Genomic DNA, 10,243 nt, shown 5'->3' on the forward strand with positions numbered 1-10,243 from the left:
TTACTGTCAGAATGCTAAAGCGAAAGCATAGGGGTTTCTTACAAAAAAAACTGAAAGAAATACAAGATTCATTGGATTTAATTTTGAAATTGAAAAATTTATGGAGGTACAGGAAGAAACTATGGAGGTGGAGGAAGAAGTACACAGTGGCTGAGTCCAAGAATGACAATGGTTTCTCATAAGAAATACTTCCAAATCACCCAATGTCTTATTTTAAGTCCCATTTTAATTTATAGTTAGTGAGATGCCAAAAAATAAATCAAACTCAAAAAATAAATTGTTAAGTATTTAAAACAAAATAATAAAATAAGTAACTTATTAGACTTTCTAAGACTTATTTAAGTCTAATTAATATAAGCATTACATGCCATATAGTATAATATCTTACATACAAGTTGTTGATTTAAGTAGTACATGAGATGAGTCCCATTTTTTAAATAAGGTTTCAGGTTTAACCCTTTCGATGGATAAAATATGATTGAAAGACCCACTAAGCATGTATTCAAACTTGTGACCTCACTCTAACTCCCCAACGTCTTATGTCTTAATTCCTCAACCTTCCAGTCATCAACATTGATGCTGAATTTCTATTTTTACGTCATGAAAAATATAGTTTTTATTCTCTAGGTACAATGACAAAGTCCATTGCGAAAGTCCCACGTAACACAAACTTAAGGCTGATATTGCAGCAGAATCGTTGCCACATACATGTTTTAATTTTGAATTTGAATTATTGTAGTACTATATATTACCAGCTATTCATATTTGTAGTAGTCATAGTACGTTGGCCAACATAAATTTCCACAACCTTGCGTCCAACACAGTCCAAATCTGCTAAATGCTAATTTTTCCCTTCTGTAGGCGAAGACCAACTTGATTTGCTTGGTCTGTCTGTTTTGTGGTCCAAGAAGTCTTTAAGTTTGGGGTGAAGTTCCAAGAAATGTCTTTTGGTAAATCTACGTCTCATGATTCTCCTAAAATAACAATAGTTGTCCCAACTTATTGGACTTTTCTAGCACTCTACTCTTGTAAATTAGTGGTGGATATGAATGTTCTGTCGGTATCTGTGTGGAGTGTATTAAGACGCGTTCCATCATTCTACATCAACACTTTCTTCCAAAGTTTTTGTTTACACACTACATTACTCATATTTACTTGATGTAGAATTTCAAATACATCCAGTTACGCCTAAGAATAAAATACCATTTAGATTGAAATGATTGTGTAAACTGGAGAATATGGAAAGTTTGCACAGTTATTTGCATAAGTCAATTCTCAGCTTGGGTATATAGATTTGTGATCAACACTTTTCACCTTATGAAGTCATGATAGTTAGTATTATTATGACATGGGTCCGAAGAACAACAGAAATGTAAAAAATCCATGTCTTGTACTGGTGTTGGATTCTTACGTCTTCACCTATTCTCGTTGTATGCTTTATATGGAATTATGTTGGGCAATACAAATGATTGAGTTCAAGGTACACAAGCGAATCTGTAGTGTCCTCATGCATGATATGATTCTAACCATAACTATAATAATATAAATAATCAACTAATGAGATTTATTATCGTGCATGTAAGTACCCTTTGTTATAGGACGAAAGAGTGTTTGGCATGATTGAAGTGTGGATTCACATTTGGAATGAAAGTAATGTAACTAAAAAACTAATCCTATACTTAGATCTGCAACTTCTGCTTACCGCTGGTCCTCCTCACCATTACTTCCACGCAAGTTGGAACTAAAAGAATATCCCTTCCTTATTTTGGTGACAAGATTCCCAACTTTGTCTTATGTATGAAGTCAACATCTTCGTAACTGACAAAAGATTCAAGTTCCAGGTCCCCACCAGAATTCTTAGCATCCAACTACTATTAATTTCGCTATTACTGCCTTATTTTCCTCGAAATTTCACTATACGATATGTAATGGGACCGAGGCAGCCTGTACCCAAAAGTTCCAGCTGAAGGTTAAAATGTCATATAAGCAAAACATACAGAAGCAAAATGCATTTCCTTTCAACTAATCCTCAAGCACAAACAATGACTTTGCTCATCTTTTATTTTCTCATGTCCCTTGTTCTTATTAATGGCTACCAAGATGAAGCTACAAATGTACACAACAAGGTTATATCTGTTGGGGCAATCATAGATGTGAATTCTCGCATTGGGAAAGAACAGCAAGTAGCCATGGACATTGCAGCTCGAAGTTACAACAGCACTTCAAAGACCTACAAGTTGGCTCTCTATTTTCGGAACTCCACCAAGGATCCCATCCGAGCCATCACTCTTGGTTAGTAATATCTTGCATTGGCTAAGTAAAAATCTCAACTTTATATGCCTTCAGGTGAACTTTTTCAAAGGGCAATATGTATTTTAGATTCTTCAAGATTTGATCAAAATTTGTTTTTAGTCTTTCTCTTTTAAAAATGATGATGTTTAGTCTTTATATTTATAAAAAGTGGTGGATTTTGTTCCTGATCCTGTATACATCATTTTGACTTAACCAAGAACGAAACCCATCATATTTTGGAAATGTGAGGACCAAAATGATTATGAATAGAATGTAGGAACTAAAATCAATTTTGACGAGATTTAAAAACACATCTCGCCCTTCCTTTATTCTGAAGAATTTGAGACCCTTTCTTGCAGCTGAAGAGATGATTAATAAGCAAAAGGTGCAAGTGATTATTGGGATGCACAGATGGTCAGAAGCAGCTCTAGTGGCTGAAACAGGAAGCCAAGCTCAAGTTCCTATCATAGCATTTGCAGAACCTACCATAACCCCACCGTTGATGACTAAGCGGTGGCCTTTTTTGGTGAGAATGACTAGAAGTGGTTTATCATATATCAAATGCATTGCAGATATAGTGAAAGCTTTTGGTTGGCAGAGAGTAGTAGCTATCTATGAAGATGATGCATATGGAGGTGATTATGGCATGCTAGCACTACTATCTGAGGCCCTCCAGAATGTGAGTTCATTGATTGATTATCACTTAGTTCTTCCACCTATTTCTTCTCTGCATGATCCAGGAGGGTTTATTCGTGAAGAGCTGTTGAAGTTGGTGCAAACCCAATCTCGCGTGTTCATTGTGCTGCAATCTTCATTAGAAATGGCTATCCATTTGTTTAAAGAAGCCTCAAAAATGGGACTGGTGGACAAAGAATCAGCCTGGATACTCCCAGAGAGCATAACAAATTTGCTGGACTCTGTCAACAAGTCTGCTATTTCCTATATGGATGGAGCTTTAGGAATCAAGACGTACTACTCCGAAATAAGCAGTGAGTACCAAGATTTTGAGGCTCAATTCAGGAGAACATTTTGGTCTAAGAATGTGGAGGAAGATAACCGCTACCCCGGATTTTATGCATTGCAAGCATATGATAGCATTAAAATTGTGACCCAAGCAGTGGACATAATGACCAGTAGAAACACTACCAACCCAAAGAAATTACTACGAGAAATACTGTCTACCAGTTTTCTTGGTTTAAGCGGTCATATTCAATTTGAAGATGGGGCACTCCAGAAGACTTCTATTTTAAGGATAGTAAATGTGGCTGGGAAGAGTTACAAGGAACTATGCTTTTGGAGTGAACAATATGGGTTCACCACAAACATCCCTACAGAAAAAGGTGGATATTCTGGTGCTGGTAATACAGAATGTTTCAGTGGTGTTCGATGGCCTGGGAATGTGAAGCACTATCCAAAAGGGTGGAACATGCCTACTGCACAAAATCCAATGAAAATTGCAGTCCGCAGCAGAACCTCTTTTTCCAAGTTTGTCAAGGTTGATTATGATCATAATGGTAATCCTGCAAATTATAGTGGATTTTGTATTGATATTTTTCAGAGTGTGCAAGGCCTTTTGGGGTATGACTTGCCATATAAGTATTATCCTATTGATGGAACCTATAATGATTTGGTTCAGCTTGTCTATAACAAGGTATCAAATTCTTTCCATTTTCATCTTCTTTAGTTTTCTACTTTTCTTTGGAGTGAAATTCCTGTCATGGGGTAAGATATCATATTGCTCCCCATTTGGCTAAACTCCATTTCAATTGAAAACTAGGTTGGCAGTTACATGCCGTCAAATATGAGTATATGACAAATTCACATATAATTCTTATGTGTACTAACTACTACTTCGCTATTTTAAATTAAGAGTATCATTTCGTTCCTGCTTTATTGATTTGGACTACCTTTTTCTGCTGTCTCGTGGTTAAATAATGATGGAAGAGTTATGATGCCGCAGTCGGGGACATGACAATACTAGAGGAAAGACTGCAGTATGTGGATTTTACAGTGCCATATGCAGAATCAGGATTGTCAATGATAGTTCCATCAAAGTCTAAAGAGTCAGCATGGATGTTCACAAAGCCCTTTACCTGGGAACTGTGGATGGTTACAGGTTCCATTTTGATTTACACAATGTTAGTAGTTTGGTACCTTGAGAGAGAATCCAATCCTGAGTTTCATGGCAATTGGAAGACCCAAATCAGCACAGCTCTTTGGTTTACCTTCTCCTCTTTGTTTTTCGCTCACAGTGAGTATTAATCTCAGAATTCCTTGCAATTTTTATTTTAAATAGAATTATGCAAAGCATGAGAACAGTTAAAGAAAATATCCTGAACGGAAAATGTGAATTAAACTCAAGTAATGGCGATTTTCGTCATGCAGGGGAAAAAATGCATAGCAACTTAACTCGCATGGTGATGGTCTCATGGCTCTTGCTAGTTCTGATCCTTACCTCATGCTACACTGCCAGTCTTTCTTCAATGCTCACAGTTAAAAAACTGCAACCAAATGTCACAGATATTGAGTGGTTGAAGAGGAACAACATGAAAATTGGTTGTGATGGCGACTCATTTGTTAGGTCGTTCCTAGAGAAAGTAGAAGGGTTCCATCCTGAGAACATAATCCATGTTACTGATGAATACAAGTATGATGATGCTTTTCAAAATAACACCATAGCAGCTGCCTTTCTTGAACTCCCATATGAAAAGGTATTCATTACTGAATACTGCGATAGATACACGGGTTCCACCCCCAGAACCAGATTTGGAGGACTGGGCTTTGTAAGTGATAATACTATTTCAGATTTTATGGATGTTTAGTATTATACTCTTTCAGTTATGACAGTTTTCAAATAACTTACCACAGATGTTCCAGAAAGGTTCACCAGTGACTAGAGACGTGTCAAAAGCTATATTACATCTGTCAGAAAGGGCAGAGCTGAAGAAGTTGGAAGAGAAGTGGTTGACTACCTCCAGCAAGTGCTCCTCCGACACCAACGATACGGAAAGTTTGAAGCTGAGAAGTTTATGGATTCTATATGTCATCTCTGGTGCTACTTCCACCATTTGTCTGCTACTATCAATCATCCACACTCTAGTAAAATCCTGTCAGCAATGCCAACGCGTGGCAGCAGAAGGTAATGACACCCCAAGTCATCATAATGCGTGGGAAAAGATGATTACACATGTAAATCACACTTTTAACAAAAAGATCAATAATTCAAGAGAGACACAGACACAGGTTGTAAGTGATTTTTCTTCCAGACGGGGTCACCAGAGCATGAACGATTCTCATGAGCATCATCTGGAATTGGCTTCTCTAGTACCTCAAAATTCAATGCTCCCTTCTCCATCACCAGAGCTACACATAACAACACACACAGACATAGGAATCACCAACACTTCAAAGTAGTTGCTGTATTAGACACTTCACGGACTCTTGATTACCGCATTTCTTTTATTTTTAAACTTATGTTGTTAGCAATATGCAGAAAAGTTTCTTTGAATTGGCAACATGTCAATCAACCTTTTGTAAATTTTATAGACTTTTCACGAATAACAGCATGACTAGTTGATAATTGGCTCTTCAACTCTCCCAATGTGGTCAAAACAATCGCTCAAGAAGCTGCATTCACAACTGTTCTATCTTAAACTACCAAAAATGTAGCCATACTTACGAACGTCATCAATATATGAAACATACATATGAACGTTGCCAGAAAATTATGTTTATACAGGGACCAAAAGTTTGCGTAACTACAACATATAATTTTGAGATTAATAGTAAAGATAAATTGTATAGATTACTTACAAGGCCTTCAAAACAATTAGCACTCTCCTCTCTTTTCGGACTCTACTCCTTTTCTCGGTTTTTTGGACTCACACTGCTATTTTGGACTTTCGGTCACAAGGTCTGATCTGAGCTTGGACTGGTTCTTGATTGCGGGATATAGACTATTACTTGTCTTGTTTGATTAGATTCAACTCTCGGATGGATGTGTTTTTTTAAAGATATGTATGTTCCTTATCACTCTACTTACCTCTTAAGCAGATCACCTATTTATAAAACTTATTTATTGAATTTTTAACTTAATTAAGTTTTTACTTTTTAAACCCTACCATTAATACATTATAAATGTTTTGGACTTTATTTATTGAATCTTGATATAATATTTTTTTTCATTTCATTATTTATTTATTTTAACTTGGCTTTTCATCATCTACGATCTCTCGACCTCGTTTCGATTTTTCGGCATTGGTCTTTTCTCATTTTCAAATACTACTAAGAATTAAGAACAATAATTAATTAGATACTTGCTTGTTCTAATATTACTCTTAATTTTATTAATTTTAACCATCTTAAAAAAATGTATTGGAATTGTATTTTTTTAAACAATAACTGAAATTGTTCTATTCGCCCCCCCACTTTTCATAAAGTAAAGCTATTTCAGTTTATTTGTAAAATTATCTTATTTTAATTTCAATGAATACTTCTAAAATCAAAGATGATGGGAATATTAAGTTTAATTATTCATATACTCACAAAATAATTCATATAGCAATATGTTTTACTCTGACTCTTTATGTTATGGAATTTTTTTAATAATATTTAAATTAACTATATCAATATATTTTAATTTTTAATTTAATTATTCGCAATTTTTTATTATTTTGAAAATGGTACGATGAGATATGAGATTGAAAGAAAATACATAATATTTATGATTTTTTATATGATTAAAAATGGTAACAATTGAATACTAAAAAAATTGAACCCAACGAATGAACGTAGAAGATAGATACTAAAGATGGAACTGCAATTGGTGTGGCCTTTTAGGTGTAGGGTTCCACGTGTGGGAGCAGGAAGCGCAAGCAGAGGAATAAGAATTGGGAGCGCCAGAGTGAGAAGAAAAGCAGTGACGGCAATGCGAGCGGTGGTTCAGCGCGTGGCCTCTGCCTCCGTCGAGGTCGAAGGCAGCATCGTCTCCGAGATTGGCCCCGGCCTTCTCGTCCTCGTAGGAATCCACGACACCGATTCCGATGCAGACGCCGATTACATGTCATCTTCATTTCTTCGCCCCCTTTCTATCCAATTTCTAATTTCCGTTACTCAAATTAGTTTACTCTTTTAACAGATGCCGAAAGGTCTTGAATATGAGGCTGTTCCCAAATGAAAATTCGGGTAAAGCGTGGGACCACAGTGTAATGCAGAAAAATTATCAAGTTTTGTTGGGTGAGTGAGTGATCAGTGCTAGCATTTTCAATCTCAGTTATAGAATGTAAAGATTTCCACATTTTTTTGCTGATTAATAATTTATTTATTGAATTTAATTTTTTAACAGTGAGTCAGTTTACGTTGTATGGATTCTTGAAGGGTAACAAACCGGATTTTCACGTTGCGATGGCGCCTCAGAGAGCCAAACCATTCTATGCCTCTTTGGTTGACAGGTTTAGAACCGCCTATAATTCTGATGCAATCAAGGGTATGATATCTATATGTTTCATGCAACTTTCTCTTCTCTTTCTGTAATAAATATGATAGTTTATCGAATTTAATTTCTGTCATTTTAAACAATTTAGTTGATTGATTAATTAAATAAATAAATTGTTAAAATGACTTTTACTTTTAATTTGAACAGGGGAAAGAAACACAAAAATAGATAGGTATTAAAAAAAGAAAGAAATTTATATGAAATAAAGTAAAAATGTTCTTTTTTGTAGAAAGAAAATAGGAAAAGATTTGAGTGAAAATATAATTGGGAAGTTGTTTGGTTGGAAAAATAAAGAGAGAAAAAAATAGATATTTATTTAAGATTACTCTAATGCTCTTTTGTAGTTTTTTTAAAATAATTGGTATGTATAATTGATTATGGTAATTCTTAAAGGATTATACAAACAACATATACATAACATACACGGTTTGTAAATACACGGTTTGTAAATACACGTCACATCATCAATTTTCCCTTCATATAAAGATATGTTTGTGTCATCCTTTCGTATTGACTTTTTTTTAAATAGCATCCTCACGTATTAACTGTTTTTTTAAAATAAATTTTATATAATAATATCTATAATGCAAGAGTTTTATAAGGGTTTTATTCTAGTTTAAATAGATCTTATTATGTAACATTACTTTTAAGCAATTCACATTGTATTTTTATGAATTTTATTTCAATTGGAAGTGCTTATAAAAATCTACATCTAAGGGCCCTTAAGGAAATGAATCATGAACGTCAATAAACAGTATAACTTTTTCTTCCTTCAACTAATATTGGCGACGAAATTCTACGCTATTTGTTCAATTTTTTATGGATTTAATGTGCATTTTCCTTCCTTTTTGTCATTCTAAACATACATGCTGTAAGAAATCCAAAAAAAATATCTTCTCGCTGCTCACTCTGTTTCATTCGTTGTTTTGTTTCATCTTTCAGTGATAAATTGAAATAGCTTTGCATTTTTTCCCCATTCAATTAAATATACAGGTTAAAACTGTTAAGTATTTGATGTAGGTAGAACTTAATATATCTTGATGTAGAATGTACATAGTACATATAGTGAGTTGGATTGAAATGTTGGACACGTTTCCTCTGCAAAGATTCAGGATATTTATGAACTTGCTATAAATTATTTTAACTTTTCTCTCTTCCTGGTAAAGCAGAGGGACTAACATTAACAGGTTGTGTCTTGGTCAACAAAGACGAATTACTGTAAAAAAAAAATCGTGCACTCTTTTTAAATGAAGTTATTGTTTATTCAGAAATTTGTTTGACATGCAATGTCCAATGCCTTCATTCATTCTTATCATCATTGTAACTGCCAAGTCTTTTTGCTGATGGCTAATTAAATTATAATAAAAAATAATTTTGTTAATACTAAGATCCTGGTGGCTGTTCAATTTGTTTCCCTTGGCCTAATAATTAGTTTCTTTATGTGACTAGTCAATACTGAAATCCTAGGAGTTTTAGCATTGTATTTGTTGCTTTGTATTTATTCATTTAAGATCTGCTGGAACCCTATCTTAATCTTCTTTCAATTTCAAATGCAGATGGTGTATTTGGAGCAATGATGAAGGTAAACATATGCCACTCAATCCCCGTGCAGGTCTCTTTGTTGCGTGACAATTTCTAATGATGCCTATGTTAACAATCCTGTCACTTGTGATGGAGAGCAGGTGAATTTGGTTAACGATGGACCAGTTACCATGCAGCTTGATTCACAAACACCCAAGTAAGTTGATGATGTTACTTTAATTTTGAACGTGAGATGTTTGTCATTTTTGTTATAAGAATTTCATTAACAATTAATATAATCCAGGAATACCGCTAATGCAACAGAGTCTTAATCAGTGGCTGATCTGGCTTTACGAAATTGAGCTTGAATTAATGACCAAAATGTAAGGCATTATAGTGTTGTTCATTCTAGTTGATGTTTTTTCTCTCCCAATGTAGTGATGGTCCCATTTTGTAACACTATTCAGTTTAAAGAATGAAAGCCTTAGAGTTAGGTTGTTTCTGTTCGTCCTGCCTTTGAGAATCATTTTTGGACAAAACAAACTTATACCAGATGAGATGAGTACTAATCTGGGTATGCCAAGGGTCTATTTGGATACTAACTAGAAGTGTTTTTTGTATTAAAAGTAAAGTTTTTTCAATAGAATAATTATAAAAAAATATTTCTAAGTATCCAAATAAACTCATGATTTAACTACTTTCATCAAAACTATTGTCAAAGATCCCCTCACTTCTTAATATTTATTGTAGATCAGAACTGGAAATAAGATTTGACGTCCTTCTACTCTCCATGGATGAATTTATTGCATGAGCAGTGTGATATCTTCATTTTAAATCTTCATATAAATGTTTTTACTATTTTAAAGAAAATACCAAATAAAATAAATATTTCAATAATTTAATATTACGATAATTATTTAAGTCTAGTTGTGCTTC

General features: G+C 34.3%; 2 protein-coding genes across 2 annotated transcripts; both read left to right on the forward strand.

Annotated features, from left to right (window-relative positions):
* The first annotated feature begins 1,905 nt into the window (after positions 1-1,905).
* Positions 1,906-5,878, forward strand: LOC137832527 (glutamate receptor 2.7-like). Its single transcript, XM_068640729.1, has 5 exons — positions 1,906-2,292; positions 2,652-3,943; positions 4,237-4,543; positions 4,678-5,075; positions 5,161-5,878. The coding sequence occupies exons 1-5, from the start codon at positions 2,007-2,009 to the stop codon at positions 5,704-5,706; spliced, it is 2,829 nt and encodes a 942-aa protein (XP_068496830.1). The 5' UTR covers positions 1,906-2,006; the 3' UTR covers positions 5,707-5,878.
* A 1,198-nt stretch (positions 5,879-7,076) lies between these two features.
* Positions 7,077-9,813, forward strand: LOC137832528 (uncharacterized). The gene is made up of 6 exons (XM_068640730.1): positions 7,077-7,353; positions 7,430-7,527; positions 7,637-7,777; positions 9,343-9,368; positions 9,469-9,524; positions 9,612-9,813. The coding sequence occupies exons 1-6, from the start codon at positions 7,103-7,105 to the stop codon at positions 9,637-9,639; spliced, it is 600 nt and encodes a 199-aa protein (XP_068496831.1). The 5' UTR covers positions 7,077-7,102; the 3' UTR covers positions 9,640-9,813.
* Positions 9,814-10,243: the final 430 nt, after the last annotated feature.

The sequence above is a fragment of the Phaseolus vulgaris genome, chromosome 6 (assembly GCF_000499845.2).
Source record: "Phaseolus vulgaris cultivar G19833 chromosome 6, P. vulgaris v2.0, whole genome shotgun sequence".
Lineage (NCBI taxonomy): Eukaryota > Viridiplantae > Streptophyta > Magnoliopsida > Fabales > Fabaceae > Phaseolus > Phaseolus vulgaris.